At 38.6% G+C, this 18423-nt stretch overlaps 1 protein-coding gene across 2 annotated transcripts in view; it reads right to left on the bottom strand.

Annotated features, from left to right (window-relative positions):
* Nucleotides 1-18423, bottom strand: part of LOC105490436 (transient receptor potential cation channel subfamily M member 7) — a 118497-nt gene that overhangs the window by 63386 nt on the left and 36688 nt on the right. For both annotated transcript variants that reach the window (XM_011756046.2, XM_071066858.1), the window contains exons 5-11: nt 14361-14574; nt 12941-13065; nt 11263-11434; nt 8793-8967; nt 7279-7402; nt 5798-5870; nt 2516-2616 (exon numbers count right to left, since the gene is read on the bottom strand). In XM_011756046.2, the coding sequence (XP_011754348.2) occupies nt 2516-2616; nt 5798-5870; nt 7279-7402; nt 8793-8967; nt 11263-11434; nt 12941-13065; nt 14361-14574 (984 nt within the window). The remainder of the gene's footprint in view (nt 1-2515; nt 2617-5797; nt 5871-7278; nt 7403-8792; nt 8968-11262; nt 11435-12940; nt 13066-14360; nt 14575-18423) is intronic.

Raw genomic sequence — 18423 nt, 5'->3', positions numbered from 1 at the left:
ATCTTCCGACCTCAGCCTCCCACAGTACTGGAATTAAGAGGCATGAGCCACCACACCTAGGCCTATTTTAAGTATATACTGATGAAATGTATGCCTTTTACATGATGGCATTTAAAGATACAAGGTATGTTTTCTGTGACATTTTTCAATATTCAATTCTGTCACAAGGAAAATATTTTCACATGCTTAAAAATAAGGCCCAATTTCCAAGAAAATAATACTTATTAGTTTTCTCTACATTAATAGGCTGTAGTTTATCATGGCATGTTACTACTATTTTACTTCAGATTATTTCCTTCTTTCTCTTATCACATACAAATAATCCTGATGTTATTACTTATTCTAACAGTAATATTCTAACATTATTCTAGTGCCCACTTGATCTTTCTTTGTCCTACACTTGCAAAGGATGTTTATCTGTTCCCCAGGATATTTAAGTTACCAACAACATACTTGTATTAGTATGTATAACTGCAGCATTTACACTCATTATAACTGCAGGCATCTGACTTAGTATGTGTTTTATATTGCCAATCTTGAACATTTGTATACTGAAATATTTATTTTTTATTATAAATCATTTTTTCTGTCTTATTACAGTTAGGGCATTATACATATATTCTTAATTTATGTAATTATGACATTTCACTTTAGTAAAATAAAAGGAGATATAACAAAAGTATTGTTTTTAAAACAAGAACATTCTATCTGTGTTTATAATCACTGCCCTAGAACAAAAACTTAATTTTCATATCTGAGGGGAAAAAAGAGACCATTTAAAAAAAAAAGTGTCTGCTTTGTAAGGAGCATTTCCTCAATCACTCAATGCATACTGAACTCCTGGCAAGTAAGAAGAAAAAAGAAAAATAACTGTTCTGCAAATTCTAAGTTTAGCAAGAAGCACAAAATCAAATAGGTAACATTATGCAGAAGAAATCCATCAGACAAACCACATATACACAGAAGATAAATGCTTCATCCAAGCCTTTACATCTGAGGAGAACAAAATCCAGTGAAATTATTCAAGGGAAAAATAAGGTTGGTTATAGTCATCACCACAAATGATTAACATTAATTTTTTTCCTCTGTAGTCCTGCAAGAGGAGAAGTGACTAAATAAACTGTTTTTTTATTGCTATATAGGAAATACACTTCCATGGTTAAAAAAAAAAAATCAAACACTACAAAATGGTATAAAATAAAATTTTCTCTCCTCCAGCCCCCATCTCTCCAAGACGAATCCTATGTTAACAGTTTTAGAAAGGTACTGTTACTACACAGTACATGTAGATATGCATGAATGTTTGTACATTCATAAGGAGAATTTGCCACAATTAAGATCATACTGTGCATACTTTTCTGCAATTTGCTGTTTATATTTACTATGTGGACAAAAAGGATCTAGTTCATCCTCTGTAAAGGCTGGTAATACTTCAAGGTACAGATGAACATTTAATCTGCCCAGCCTCCTATTGATTCAGACATGTAACAAAATTTTAAGTGATTACTACATACCAAGCTGTCAATACAATAGTAAACAAAACTGAAAAATATTCTTGCCCTCAGAAAGTTTACTTTCTAGGAGAAAGACAAACAAACAATAAATAATAGCTACATTATATGGTTTGTCAGATGGCGACAAAAGTTAGGAAAAAATAGCAGGGAAGAATGCTGGTTTAGGGGGATGCTATTAAAATAGGGTGGACAGAGGAAGTCCAAAGAGGAGACATTTGGTTAGAGGCCAGAAAGATAGGAGGAATTAAGCCCACGTGTGTATCTAGGGAAGAATGTTAAGATAGAGAGACAGGCAAGTACAAAGCCTAGAGATAGGAGCATGCTTGATATGTTCAAAGAAGAGCAAGAATGCCAACAAGGTTAGATAAAAAAGAGCAAAGCGGATAGTAGTAGCATGTAAGGCTCTGGATTATGCTCTGAGTAAATGGAATGTGATTCATCTCCTGTTCGTAAAAGGACAGCAAGTATGAGAGAAGTGAAACCAAAAAGTATGCTACTGAAATAACACAAAAGAAGGATGATGATAGACTAGACCAGGATGATAAACTTAGGTATTTTGAAAGTAGATCTGACAAGATTTACAGATGGAATTGGATTGGAATACATGAGAAAGAGAAAAGTAAAACACTAAAGATTCTCATCTTAGAAACTAGGAAGAAGTTGTTCCCATTTAGTAGGATGAGGAAGATTAAAAAAAGAATAGGTCTAAACATCAGGGGGAATGCTAGAATGGATTCTCTTGTATACAGAGCATGAGTTCCAAAGCTTCTTTCAGTTCTAAGATTCTTAGAGATCTATATACTCTATAAAAAAATAAGGTTTTATCTAGAGGCATATATTAAATCCTAAACTGGATCGGAATGGTGTAGAAATACTTAGCTAAACTATTTTCGAACTATTGGCAGAAAAGTAAAATGTCAAGTCAGTTCACAGTTCCCGCAAATACTTTTTTATTACTTAGTGTAATTTAATTGTATTGTGTATGTAGATTATTTACATACCAGCCACTGCTGTCCATAAACAAATACATGATTTTTGGCAATGTCAACTCTATCCCATGCCAATGTAAGGATAAGCTGGTCAAATGCAGATGCATTAGTACCTAATCGAATAAAGAAAATAGTTGACAGGTTCAATTAATTTATCTCCATTAAAAGGTGAACACTTTTTTTTTTTTTTAAAGAGATGGGGTCTTGGTCTGTTGCTCAGGATAAACTGCAAAGGTGATCATGGCTCACTGCAGCCTCAAATTCCTGGGTTCAAGTGTACCTCCCACCTTAGCTTCTGAGTAGCTGAGACTACAGATGAGCACCACCACACCCAGCTAATTTTTTAACTTTATGTAGAGACAGAGTCTCACTTGTTGACCAGGCAGGTCTCAAACTCCCGGCCTCAAGTGATCCTGCCACTTGGGCCTCCCAATATGCTGGGATTACAAGTGTGAGCCACAGTGCCCAGCACGAACACTTATGACATCTCCCCACCATTCTTTAGTTAACTTACACAGCTGGTGTCAGCCACCATTCAGAAGTAGCCTGCCTCAGAGAGATAAGATAAGCCCCAGGGTTAAGAACTTTACCTTTCCAACTATAAACAACATATTCCCATTCATTGCAAACATTTAGAAATGCAGAAAAATGAGAAGAAAACAAAGATGAACTGTTTCTATCACAGAGAGAGCACTATCAGGATTCTGAAAACAGCCTGTCAGGTACTTTTCTGTGCATATACAAGCTCATACATAAACTTTCCATTTTTTATTCAAAAATGGGTTCATACTACAAAAGTGTTCAGTAGCTTGCTTTATGTACCTGGATATCATACCCTGGTTCTTCTTAAAATTATATATAAATCTACCTTATATATACTTAGGTGAGCCACAATTTATTTAACAAATACTTCAAATGGTAGATATTCAAATTATTTTGAATTTTTTGCTGAGTATGTTTTTGTGTACATGCTTGAATATTCAAATAGGATGATATTCTAGAAGTCAAATTACTAGGTACAAGGATATATACTTCAAGGTTTTTGATATACTCCAAAATACTTCAGATCGCTTCTACCATCCACCAGGGGAGGGGTATAACCATAACCATTTCTCCATGTGCCATGGAGAGGGGAGTTTCCCTCTTTTCTTTTCTTTTTTGAGACCGGGTCTCTCCCTGTTGTCCAGGCTAGAGAGCAGTGGCGTGGGCTTGGTTCACTGCAACCTCTGCCTCCTGGGCTCAACTGACCCTCCCACCTCAGCCTCACTCAAGTAGCTGGGACCACTGGTGCATGGCACCACACCAGGCTAATTTTTGTATTTTTTGTAGAGACAGGGTTTTGCCAAGTTGCCCAGACTGATCTCAAACTCCTGGGCTCAAGGGATCTGCTTATCTCAGCCTCCCCAAAATGTATTACTGTAACATTGGCCATCCTTCCATATTTTCTCTAAGTATTTGGATTCCTCTATTAATTATCTATTACATAAGTTCTGACCCATTTTTCCACGAGGTAGTCATCTTTCTCTTATTAATTTTTAACAGCTCTTTTTGATCCCTCCACTTCAACATTTCTCTTCCTTAGTTTCCTCATCTATAAAATGATTAAAACCACAGGAAATCTGACTCGTAGGAATAAAATGAGATAATGTAAACCACTTAAATATAGTGGTTAATACACAGAAAGGTACATGGTAAATAATTAATGAATATGGTACTTTCTTTATAACCTTTTTATTTATTTATTTTTCTGAGACACAGTTTCACTCTGTCACCCAGGCTGTAGTGCAGTGGTGTGATCCTGGCTCACTGCAACCTCTGCCTCCCAGGTTCAAGCGATTCTTATGCCTCAGCCTCCAGAGTAGCTGGGACTAAAGGCTCCCACTACCACCTCCGGCTAATTTTTGTATTATTAGTAGAGACGAGGTTTTGTCATGTTGGCCAGGCTGATCTTGAACTCCTGACCTCAAGTGATCCACCTGCCTCAGTCTCCCAAATTGCTGGGATCACAGGTGTGAGTCAGCGGACGCAGCCTTATTTATTTTTATGCAATCCCATTTATTATTTTTTTTTCCTTTTTGGTTTCTAGGTTTCCTATCACTTGTGATCTCTTGATACCATGATCCCAGATGATATAAATATATTTTATCACAGTATTTTAAAAATGCTTAATGTATTGGCAATTTATTATGGTCTAATATGCAAGAAAATTCTTGTAAATAAAAGGACAGTATCCTCTTAATGTGATGGGTTCCTGGCACATCACTCTACACTAACTTTCAGGTAGATAGATGGGATACTGTCTTAGTTCCTAATTTCTGAGAAAATATTTCACTATAATGTTGTTATATCTGTTGGATGTCTTTGGGGAGACAATGAGAGGATCAGTGTGTGTGTGCGCTTCAATCCCTTAGTCCTAGAAGATACCACTAGTTTTCAAACTTTCCCTTCATAATGAAGACAGCATGTTTTAAAATTCTATCTTTAAATTCTATCAACTAATGCTTTATAACCTTTAAACACTTATTTTTCAGCTGATTAAGAAAGTGACACATTTTTATTTATTTTTAGAGACAGGGTCTTGGTCTCACCCAGGCTGGAGTGCAGTGGTGTGATGATGGCTCACTGTAACCTCAAACCCTAGGCTCAAGCAATCCTTCCGCTTCAGCCTCCTGAACAGCTTGGACTACAGAGTGCACACCACCATGCCCAGCTAATTTTTGTTTGTTGTGAGATAGGGTCTTGCTCTGTTGCCCAGACTGGAGTATAGTGGCATGATCACAGCTCACTGCAGCCTCAACCTTCCAGGCTCAAGTGATTCCACCTCAACCTCCCAAGTAGCTGGGACTACAGGCACATGCCACCATGCCCAGGTAATTTTTAAATTTTTTGTAGAGATGGGTCTATCTTGTCTAGGCTGGTCTTAAACTCCTGGCCTCAAGTGATCCTCCTGCTTTGGCTCCCAAAGTGTTGGGATCACAGGTGTGCCCACCGTGCCTGGCTCAGGATGTTAGACATTCTTAATAGGACTATTAAATAGGTTTGGTGGCATAAACCTTGCTAAAAACTTTTATTTTTTAAATTCTACAAGATTAAATCAAAAGTTACCTTACTGCCAAGGAAACCAACATTGTATTTTTCACAAAGAAAAATGACTGAAAATTCACTTTGCAAGTAGTTAGCCATGTTAAAAGTTTCTATATTTTACATACATACACATATACACATATACACACACACATCCATACAAAAAATAAATAAAAGGTTTTACAAATAAAAAAGTTCTTAGAGGCTTACCTTTAAGCAGTGCAGTAAGTATTGCTACATCTATATCTTGATGTTCATCTGACCCAATATGGAAAACAGTGATCTATTTAAAGATAAATTCATAATATTATGCCTTTATATTTTTAAAACAAAGGCATCATAAGACCCAGTAATATCAAACTCTATGGGGGGGGCAAAATATACATATATACATCTAGGAATACATGTATTATGCATACATAAACATACATACACATAATATATTTATGTATCCAGTTAGTAACTTTATTTCAACCAAAAAAACCAAAAAATTTAAAAAACTTTATCATTTACCAAATAAAATGGCAAAAATACTAAAAATATTTGGTTTCATATGATATTCTGATCTATCTTATGGCCCTTACTAGAGTAAGAAATTTAGGGGCTGAGGCTATAGATCCTTTATCAGGGTAAATAAATCCTACAGTTCCTTCCACAGAATGAACATTTACATGTTCACATAATGTATGTATTCTTGAAAGATAAATGTTTGTTTTGGTCAATCTTTTTACTGTAAATGTCTTTAAAGTACTTGAAACACAGCACCATTTCAGAAATTGTAATTTAATAACATTTTTCATAAAGTGAAAGATGGTCAGGCCCATGGCTCATGCTTGTAATCCCAGCAATTTGGGAGGCCAAGGTGGGTGGATCACCTGAGGTTAGGAATTTGAGACCAACCTGGCCAACACAGTGAAACACTGTCTCTAGGGAAAATACAAAAATTAGCCAGGCATGATGGTGTATGCCTGTAGTCCCAGCTACTTGGGAGGCTGAGGAGGGAGAGAATCGCTTGCACCCGGGAGACGGAGGTTGCAGTGAGCTGAGATTGCACCACAGCACTCCAGCTTGAGCAATGGAGCAAGACTCTGTCTCAAAAAACCAAAAACCAAAAACCAAACAAACAAAAAAAACAAAGAAAAGAAAGTGAAACATTATTATAACCCCAATACAAAATTTTTGGTCAACTTTATTTCATAGTTTACAAAAACTTGCAATGAAAAATACAGCAAATCAAATCATGTTACATATCTATTTATAGGCTTGCTAAAAAATTTTATCTCTGAAAACTTAAGCCCATGTTTACATGACTGAAACAAAGCAGCACTGACCTTTAATTTAATAGGCTTAAGCACATTAAAAAAATTTTTTCCAAATATTTTATTACAGAAACCATAAACAACTCTTTATAGTTCTTCGTTGGTACCGAACATTACCTGTTGAGACCTAGTTACTTTTCCTAAAACTTCCCCTAAAACAGAAGCACAAATACACAGTCTCAATACCGTATAAAAAACTACAGGCCTCCTTCTATGATACCTCTCAACTTGGAACAGACCAATAAATGACATATTTTTACGGTTAATAAAGATTTCAAAGTTTAAAATCCCAATAAAAACAAACGTATTTCACCAATTTAGAATGTATTTTGAATGAAAGAAAAAAAGGCCTATCTGCTGAAATCCACTCACAAGCTCCTTTCTTTTCATGCACTCCATCAGTGTTTGAAATAAATGAACTGCTTCATTCTGGCCAAAGTTAAATGTTTTTTTGATAGTGGAAATAATATCAGGCTCTGCTGCATCAGGAAGATTCCTGGAATAAAAGGAAACATAATTCACTGATTTCATCTTCCATTATTTGTAAGATCAATATGAAGTACAGGTAGATTCATGTAAGACCTTTGAAAACAATGCATTAATATTACATACTTCACCTTGGGTGGGATTATTTTCTCTTTCATGAGACTCCCAACACAAATCTTAGAAGGAAAATAAATGAAATGGAGTGATTTTTCTCTTTGAATTACTTTGTGAATTTTATCAAAAAGTGTATGTGGCAATATCAGTACTCAAATAAGATATTGTATAAAAATAATCTGAAGATATTATGATGTATAAACTAGTATTCCACCACGATGTTCTTAAACATAGGCACTCACATTTTTCTTTTTTGAATATTTAATACATTTTCATGGCTCAAAAATATAGTAGAAAATATAAAATGCTAAAATATTAAAATTAATAGTGAAAGTCTCCTTCCCACTGTCTTTCATCTGCCCAGTTCTATCCCAACTATTTTCAGGAATCATTTACTTATGTAACTTTCCAAGATATCTTTCTGCATATACAAATAATTATCCTCTCTCCTTTTATTCTATATAAAAAGTGGCACAATATATATGCTTCTCTACATCTTCCTTTTTGCATGTACATATTTTGGTAATCTCCTCAAAACCATCCTTACTCAGCTGTAAACCATTTCTTTGTATAGATACACCATAACTAATCTAGTTTTCTCATGTTCTATTTTGTTTCAATCTTTTACAAAGAATCCCGTAACAAGTAGCTTTATACATATATTATTTCACAGATGTACACCTGTAGGAACAATTCCCAGAAATGAAACTACTAGATTAAAAGATAAGTGCCTCTAGGTTTGATAGATCTTACAAAATTGTGTTCCATGAAGATGGTTTTATTTTAATTTCTTCCAATAACATATGAGTCAGGCTATTTCCTCAACGCTTAACAAAGTATTGTATTAAACTTAAAATTTTCATGTTCACAAAACACAGGAAGGAATCCAACGCCGTATTCTAAATACCACAAGCCATTTTAATAAATTAATTAAAATGGGCCAGGCACGGTGGCTCATGCCTGTAATCCCAGCACTTTGGGAGGCTGAGGTGGGTGGATCACTTGAGGTCAGGAGTTCAAGACTAGCCTGGCCAAGACAGTGAAACCCCATCTCTACTAAAAAAAAATACAAAAATTAGCCAGATGTGGTGGTTCATGCATGTAATCCCAGCTACTTGGGAGGCTGTGGCAGGAGAATTGCTTAAACCTGGGAGGCGGAGGTTGTAGTATACCAAGACTGCACCATTGCACTCCACCCAGGCTGGGAGATAGAGCAAGACTTCATATCATAAATAAATTAAATAAATAAATAAATAAAATAAATTAAAATGTTGTCATACACTTACCCTCCTTCTTCTGTTTGTTTATGAATATATGCTAGTAGATCTGCAGCTCTGCCTGTTCCTTCACATACAACTACTGGAACAGGGGGGCTTTCCTGAAGGTATTCAAGAACTGTGAGGATAACATTTGGCCCACCCTCAAATATAAGTGCCACCACAGGGACACCTTGGCCAATCCCTAAAAAGAGCAAAGTTAAATTAAAAAATTATTTCATCACAAGCAAGTTTCTTTCCAAGAAAAAAAATTAGGCAAAATACAGTACTCTAATTTCAGATTTTACTGAAAAAAAAAAATTAAAAAGTAAAAACATAATTTCTAAGACTATGTTGACTTGACTTTAAGCACACCACTTGATATCAGTTCACATATTAAATAATGAATACTTTGTCACTATCTTAAAGGTTGTTCTCTAAATGACAAAAATAGAAAATCCAATATATAATAGACATCAAATAATGTATATATTCACTACTTAAAAGTAAAAATTTGTTTTCCATATTTTATTGAGCTCTTGACAAGAAATGTAAAACACTAATTTTTTAGTTTGCTTTTTAATACATTAGCTGAACTTCTAACATGGATTTTTATTCATTTTAAAAACATATATTTCTGATTCCAAATGAGACATTAAAATAGAAATTAATGACAGTCTTGGCCAGGTGCGGTGGCTCATGCCTGTAATCCCAGCACTTCAGGAGGCCAAAGCAGGCAGATCACAAGGTCAGGAGATCCAGACCATCCTGCTAACACGGTGAAACCCTGTCTCTACTAAAAATACAAAAAATTAGCCAGGCGTGGTGGCACACGCCTGTAGTCCCAGCTACTCGGGAGGCTGAGGCAGGAGAATCACCTGAACCCAGGAGGCAGAGGCTGCAGTGAGCCAAGATCATGCCACTGTACTCCAGTCCGGGGACAGAGTGAGACTCCATCACACAAATAAATAAATAAGTAAATAAAATTAATGACTTTCCCAAACACCATATGAAAGGTTTGTAAAAAAGAAAAAAGAAATGGCTCATGTCTGTAATCCTAGCACTTTGGAAGGCCAAGACGGGCAGATCATGAGGTCAGGAGATGGAGACCATCCTGGCTAACTTGGTGAAACTCCATTTATACTAAAAATACAAAAAAGTAGCCAGGCATAGTGGCAAGCGCCTGAAGTCCCAGCTAGTTGGGAGGCTGAGGCAGGAGAATCACTTGAACCCAGGAGGCGAAGGTTGCAGTGAGCTGAGATCGGGCTGCTGTACTCCAGCCTGGGCGACAGAGCAAGACCATCTCAAAAAAAAAAAAAATAAAAAGGACGGCTGGGTGCAGTGGCTCATGCCTGTAATTCCAGCACTTCAGGAGGCCGAGGCGGGCGGATCATGAGGTCAGGCGATCAAGAACAGTCTGGCCAACATAGTGAAACCCCCTCTCTATCAACAATACAAAAAATTAGCTGGGCATGGCGGCGAGTGCCTGTAATCCTAGCTACTCTGGAGCCTGGGGCACAAGAATCGCTTGAACCCAGGAGGCGGAGGTTGCAGTGACCTGAGATCGGGCCACTGCACAACAGCCAGGGCAACAGTGCAAGACTCTTAACTCAAAAAAAAAAAAAATTAGCCGGGCGCGGTGGCTCAAGCCTGTAATCCCAGCACTTTGGGAGGCCGAGACGGGCGGATCACGAGGTCAGGAGATCGAGACCATCCTGGCTAACATGGTGAAACCCCGTCTCTACTAAAATATACAAAAAACTAGCCCGGCGAGGTGGCAGGCGCCTGTAGTCCCAGCTACTCGGGAGGCTGAGGCAGGAGAATGGCGTGAACCCGGGAGGCGGAGCTTGCAGTGAGCTGAGATCCGGCCACTGCACTCCAGCCTGGGCGACAGAGCAAGACTCCGTCTCAAAAAAAAAATATATATATATATATATATATTTATGGGCCAGGCGTAGTGGCTCACGTCTGTAATCCCAGCACTTTGGGAAGCCGAGATGGGCAGATGAAGACCATCCTGGCTAACACAGTGAAACCCCATCTCTACTAAAAATACAAAAAATTTGCCAGGCGTGGAGGCGGGTACCTGTAGTCCCAGCTACTCCGGAGGCTGAGGCAGGAGAATGGCGTGAACCTGGGAGACGGAGCTTGCAGTGAGCCAAGATCACGCCACTGTACTCCAGCCTGGGTGACAGAGCAAGACTCCGTCTCAAAAAACAAAAAAAGGAATATTTATGAATTCCTTGGGCTGAAATGGAATTGCAATAACAGAACTTTCAATGAACCTTTTTTGGTTTTAGCCTTGATAACCGAGTACCCAATTTTGACCTCTTTTCCTTGGTCTTATCATTTTGTCTAAGATCAACCACTGTTGGTTGTTTCACATGTTATCTTGCTATGTAAGAAAAAGCACTTCAAAGAACATTCCACCTTCTTTGAATTTAGCTATTAGTACAGCCCAGAACAATTTCAACAGTAACAAATTTATGAATTCACTTACTAGCATGAATTCTTTGCTGATTAATAGTTTTTTCAAGTTCTCTTCTCAGTCTGACTTCTGCCCCATACTTTCCAACAGTGCCATCATCCACCAATATGAAATGGGAATGTAGATTATTCAAAACATTCAACTTGCTCAGGGGGTTCAGTAAGGTTTGATAAGGAGCAACCACCTAAACAATAGCAAACAAAGGAGTTGGTGAGCAGGATTAAATACAATATGATGTAAAATAAATTTTGAAATAATCCGTAAAGACAAGTAAGAAGTAAAATTCTATTTTACATGCAGAAATACGAAATCACAGAGAATGTATCAAAAAGCATAAGCTTTTAAGCAGCTGAAGATTAATCAATAATGGGTTGAAATATGTGATTACATCTTGACCCATACTGCGGAATTACGTATTTCATCATCACACGCAAAGACAGAAGCAGTAAATAAGTAAATAGTGCAAAGAAACTATTATCAGATTAGTAAGTGAATAAACTACAATATATAAAAGATATTGTGGCCAGGCACAGTGACCCATGCCTGTAATCGCAGCACTTTGGGAGGCCGAGGCGGGTGGATTATCTGAGGTCAGGAGTTCAAGACCAGCCTGGCCAACATGGTGAAACCCCGTCTCCACTAAAACTACAAAAATTAGCCAGGCGTAGTGGCGGGTGCCTGTAATCCTAGCTACTCAGGAGGCTGAGGCAGGAGAATCACTTGAACCCAGAAGGTGGAGGTTGCAGTGAGCTCAGATTTCAGCCTGGGCAACAAGAGCAAAACTCCATCTCAAAAAAAAAAAAAAAAAAAAAAAAAAAAAGACACAGTAAAAAACAATAAAATGTCAGTCATATTTTAGCCATGAGTAGACTCTTTAAAACTGACATCAGAAATTTAATAACACTTGAAAGTGATCATTATAATTCAGTAATTGTATGTATGTATGTATGTATGTATGCAAGCATGCATGTATGAGATGGAGTTATGTTTTGTCACCTAGGCTGGAATGCAGTGGGGCAATCTCGGCTCACTGCAACCTCTGCCTCCCAGTTTCAAGCAATTCTCCCGCCTCAGCCTCCCAAGTAGCCAGGTGGCAAAGACCACCACATCCAGTTAATTTTTGTATTTGTAGTAGAGATGGGGTTTCACCATGTTGGCCAGGCTGGTCTCGAACTCCTGATCTCCAGCGATTGGCCCACCTCGGCCTCCAAAGTGCTGGGATTACACGCATGAGCCACTGCACCCAGCCAGTAATTCTTTTTAACAGTCTTGATAAATATCTATAACCAATTCACAAGTCTTTAACCTATTCAAACAAAACAGTAGGCTTTAACTCCTATTCCCTATTCTTTGTGAGAATAAAATTAATTCTCATGTCACATAGTCATTAAAAATTTAATTACAAAGACTAGCATATATGGAAAATGTGAAATAATTTTATACATAAAAGACTGAAAGCAAAATGTGCCAACACTATAACAGCATTTATATTTATGAACTTATTTATAGTTATGAATTATTTATCTTTATTCATTTTCAAAAAAATCAGAAGTAAACCTCAGGAAAATACCTTTTAAACTTAATTTGAAAAGTATAATATAATCATGAATATTTTAAACTGGCACTATTCTTACTATAATTTTGTTTATATATAATTTCAAACATAAGAAATTTTAAAAATAATTCTTACATCTCTCCCAACAAGATCATTTCTGTTTTCAATCACTCCCCATGGAGCTATTCCGATAGTGCAAATCTTTCGAGATGATCTGGAAGCATGTTCTTTGAGGGCATCTCCAACATGTTTTGCCACACCTGCTCATAAAAAAAGTTTACTCATTTTGTTTTTTTATTTTCTTAAAGACAGGGTCACCCAGGAAACAGTGCAGTGGTGCAATGACGGCTCACTGCAGCCTCAAACTCCTGGACTCAAGCGATCCTCCCTTGTGAGCCTCCCCAGTAGGTGGGACTATAGGTGCATGCTAAGACAGTTGGCTAATTTTTTTTTTTTTGGTAGAGACAGGCAGGTCTTGAACTCTTGGGCTCATGCCTCAGCCTCCCAAAGTTCTGGGATTACAGTCTTTATTGTGTTCAGAACAACCGTGTGCTCAATCTGTAACACTATAATATGTGATATATTTCTTTACACATACAAGATATAAGGCAACAAAGTCACAACAAACTTAAAACAAGGTCATAGCCAAACCTACGAAAGAATACACAAGGACCAAAAAGGAACAAAAACCACTAAATCCCACAATATCAAATCACTACAAATGCCAGAAACACATACAACACTAACTTTTTTAATGTTAGTAGGTCTAGTCCATTTTTGCATTTCTCCTCTAAGTAACAGTAGGTTTTTTATTACTGCTCTACACATCATTTAGAAAAAATTAAGAATGCAGCTCCGTGGCACAGGACCATACGCAAAACACACACACACACACACAATAAACAATGACGAAAGTCTACTTCGGTCAAAAATGAGAGAGAAAAGTATAAAAGGCAGTTCCAAAGAGCATATAACTCCTCATTATCACTTCTTGTTTTTTAGGGAGGGAGTCAGGGTCTCACTCTATTGCCCAGGCTGGACTGTAGTGGTGTGATCATGGCTTGGCTCACTGCAACCTTAACCTCCTGGGCTCAAGTGATACTCCCACCTCAGCCTCCCAAGTAGCTAGGATGGTAGGCACATACCACCATGCCTGGCTAATATTTTTTTTTTTTTTTTTTGTAGAAAGTATCTTACCATGTTGCCCAGGCTAGTTTTGAACTCCTAGACTCAAGTAATTCTCCCACCTCAGCCCCTCAAAGTGCTGGGATTATAGGCATGAACCACCATGCCTGGCCCATTATTACTTCTTATGGGCTGAATTGTGTCCCCTAACTCCCAATACCACAAAATATGACTGTGGTTGGAGACAGGGCCTTTATATATGTGATAATACCTCAAAATATTACTGTACTGGGAGGCAGAGGTTGCCGTGAGCCGAGACTGTGCCACTGCACTCCAGCCTGGCAACAAAGTGAGAGTCTGTCTCAAAAAATAAATAAATAAATAAATAAATAAAACACACTAAATAAAATTGGTATAATCATCACATTACCTGTGTTTACTCCTCCAGTTAAAATCCAGGCTCCGGTTGTAACTGCAGCTTTAATAAGACCTTTTCCAAGCAACTGCTTGATTCGTGGGTGAAGCTCAAATTTCTGCATGCCCCCATGTACAGAGATAACAAGTTTGGGTAATTCCATTTGCCATTCTTTAAGCAGAAGTTGCAGAATGACTTCAGGTTTGGTGTCATATGACAGCCTAACATACTAGAAAAAGATTTTAAAAGGCCAAAATAATTGAACATGTTCACAGGTTTCATAATGTGACATTATACGACATTGGAAAATTTTATATGAACCAGATTATGTAAAAAGAGATTTCACAGGCTATTTTCAATATATTTATAGTCCAAGGAATAAGCAACAGCAAATGATTTTAAAGTTGAAAAAAATAATTCTGTGAGATCTTAAGAAACAGTAAAACTAACTTTTAAACATTTAGACACAAATGTTACTCTTTCCGTTTAAACTCAATTACCACTGACCCAATTTACCAAGGTACCTGCAGTATTTATTGCCTTCTTTAACTATGACTACACAGTGAGCGAGAAGCATTAAGACTGGCTTCAGAGGATCAGAAAAGGAAAAAAAGGGAATTATGGGAGAAAAAAATGGAGGCTTCTAAGGCTCTTGCTACGAAGAGAGGCAAATACTGATTATCTGTTTGAAACTTTGGCAACAATCTAGTCCAAATAACGAATTGCGACTATGGAGTAAAATTTAAAAAGACATGGCCGGGCGCGGTGGCTCAAGCCTGTAATCCCAGCACTTTGGGAGGCCGAGACGGGCGGATCACGAGGTCAGGAGATCGAGACCATCCTGGCTAATATGGTGAAACCCCGTCTCTACTAAAAAAAATACAAAAAACTAGCCGGGCGAGGTGGTGGGGGCCTGTAGTCCCAGCTACTCGGGAGGCTGAGGCAGGAGAATGGCGTAAACCCGGGAGGCGGAGCTTGCAGTGAGCTGAGATCCGGCCACTGCACTCCAGCCTGGGCGACAAAGCGAGACTCCGTCTCAAAAAAAAAAAAAAAAAAAAAAAAAAAAATTTTAAAAAGACACATTTAATATAGATGATTATTTTATTCGCTGTAATTAACTGGATTTGATCAGACAGAAATAATCAGAAAATCATAATCAACATTTCATGGTGTTCGGATGGATTCTCCAGTTTAATTTTTGAAAACATCTTTCTATAGAAAAATAGAAAAAAAAAGGCTGGGCGTGATGGCTCACGCCTGTAATCCCAGCACTTTGGGAAGCCGAGGCAGGTGGATCATGAGGTCAGGAGATCGAGACCATCCTGGCTAGCACAGTGAAACCCCGTTTCTACTAAAAAAGAGAAAAAATTAGCCAGGTGTGGTGGTGGGCGCCTGTGGTCCCAGCTACTTGGTAGGCTGAGACAGAAGAATGGCGTGAACCCGGGAGACGGAACTTGCAGTGAGCCGAGATCGCGCCACTACACTTCAGCCTGGGCAACAGAGCGAGACTCCGTCTCAAAAACAAAAAATAAAAAAAGAAAAAGAAAAATGGAAAAAAAAAGCTATCGCATGTGAAATAACTTCTTCTGGTTTGAAAGATTTTAAAAATTAACTTCCTGTTTAAGTGATATCACAAGACATACTTGCTATACTCACATTAATTCATTCTCTTGGCCTCAAGCACATATATGAAGTAGCTCATAAGAAACTTCAAATATTCAGACATTGAGACATTTAAAAATCATCTATAAGAAACCTTATTTGCAAAATGATGTATTTCCCATTCCTTTACAAAGACCAAACACCACTGAAAATCTCAGTACTGACAAACAAATGAAGCCAAGAGGCCAGGCACAGTGGCTCACACCTGTAATCCCAGCACTTTGGGAGGCTGAGGCAGGTGGATCACCTGAGGTCAAGAGTTCGAGACCAGCCTGACCAACATGGTGAAACCCCATCTCTACTAAATACAAAAAATTAGCTAGGTGTGAGCGCTTGTAATCCCAGCTACTTGGGAGGCTGAGGCAAGAGAATCCCTTGAACCCGGTAGACAGAGGTTACAGGGAGCCGAGATTGCGCCATTGCACTCCAGCCTGGGCAACAAGAGTGAAACTACGTCTCAAAACAAAAAAAAAGCAAAAGAAATGAAGCCAAAAAAATCCCAGAATTCCATAAAACTGAGTAGAAGACTCCGGAGTCCCTTAAGAATACTTTGGTTTTGTTTTGTTTTTTTTGAGACATGGTGAGGCTCTGTTGCCCAGGCTGGAGTGCAGTGGCGCCACCTCAGCTCACTGCAGCCTCTGCCTCCCAGGCTCAAGCCATCCTCCCAACTCAGCCTCCCAAGCAGCCGGGACTACAGACACACGGACCCTGGATGGTTAATTTTTTTTTTTGTATTTTTTTATACAGACAAGGTTTCACCACCATGTTGCCCAGGCTGGTCTTGAACTCCTGGGCTCAAGTGATCTGCCCACCTCAGCCTGTCAAAGTACTGGGATTACAGACACATGGCACCCAGCATGGCTAATTTTTTTTGTATTTTTTGTAGACACAGGGTTTCACCATGTTGCCCAGGTTGGTCTTGAATTCCTGGGCTCAAGTGATCTGCCCGTCTCAGCCTCCCAAAGTGCTGGGATTACAGGCATAAGCTACCAAACCAGACAAAGAATGCTTTGTCAATAGGATTTGTTTTTGTTTTGTTTTGTTTTGTTTTATTTGACAGAGTATCGCTCTGTCTCCCAGGCTGGAATGCCTTCTGGGTTCAAGAGATTCTCCTGCCTCAGCCTCCCAAGCAGAGTAGCTGGGATTACAGGTACGCACCACTAGCCCCAGCTAATTTTTGTATTTTTAGTAGAGACAGGGTTTTGCCATGTTGGTCAGGCTGGTCTTGAACTCCTGACCTCAGGTGATCCATCCGCCTTGGCTTTCCCAAAGTGCTGGAATTACAGGCATGAGCCACTGCGCCCAGCCAGATTTGTTCTATAGTAAGTCTTTCTGTATCAGTTTTGTTTAACTCATTATTATATTTGGGCACATAAAGTAGTATTAGAGAAGTAGTCTAAAGTTAATGTTTTTAATACTATATTAGAAATAAATGAGAAATTCCACTTCCTACAATGATAGACTAGGTTGGTTTGGACCTACTCTGCTCCCAGGAACTAGAAGAACTAGAAAAAAGAACAACACCTGCATGAAGACATGAGCAGGTGGCCGAGCATGGTGGCTCACACCTGTAATCCTAACACTTTGGGAGGTGGAGGCGGAGGCAGGTGGATCACTTGAGGTCAAGAGTTCCAGACCAGCCTGGTCAACATGGTGAAACCCTGTCTGTAATCCCAGCTACTCGGGAGGCTGAAGCAGGAGAATCTCTTGCTCTTGAACCCAGGAGGCAGAGGTTGCAGTGAGCTGAGATTGCGCCACTGCACTCCAGCTTGGGCAAAAAAAAGACACTAGCAGGGTACAAACGCAGTGAGAATTTGTAGGATCGGGATCCAGGAGAAAAGAAAAACTTAGAGAGATGATAAGCTCACTGTTTGGCACAGTTTTTTCTCATCAGAACACGGAGGCAGGCAGAACAATGTAGAGGTTAAAATGGTTTTTGTTGTTATTTGTTTTACAGGCAAGGTCTGGCTCTGTTGCCCAGGCTAGAGTTTGGTGACATGGTCCAGGGCTCACTGCAGCCTCGACTTCTTAGGCTCAAGTGATCCTCCTGCTTCAGCCTCCCAAATAGCTGGGACTACAGGCGTGTACCACCATGCCTAGCTAATATTTTTGAATTTTAGTACAGACAAGGTCTCACTATGTTGCCCAAGCTGGTCTCAAAGTCCTGGAACTCAAGTAATCCTCCTGTCTAGGCGTCCAAAAGTGCTGGGAGTACAGGCATGAGCCACCACGCCAAGGTTAAAATGTTCAAATCTAAATAAATAATAACTATATTTTAGGGGTTTAAAATAAACAAAATTAAAATTTATGCTGACAAGAGCACATAAGTCTTAAGAGAAATAAATGCAGTTTCAAATATTCCAAAGGTTCTTGCATTGTTGAAAAAGTGGTAAAGGACTAATTTATAGTACAGTCA

Source organism: Macaca nemestrina, chromosome 7 (assembly GCF_043159975.1).
Source record: "Macaca nemestrina isolate mMacNem1 chromosome 7, mMacNem.hap1, whole genome shotgun sequence".
Lineage (NCBI taxonomy): Eukaryota > Metazoa > Chordata > Mammalia > Primates > Cercopithecidae > Macaca > Macaca nemestrina.
This window is presented reverse-complemented; position numbering and strand designations above follow the sequence as displayed.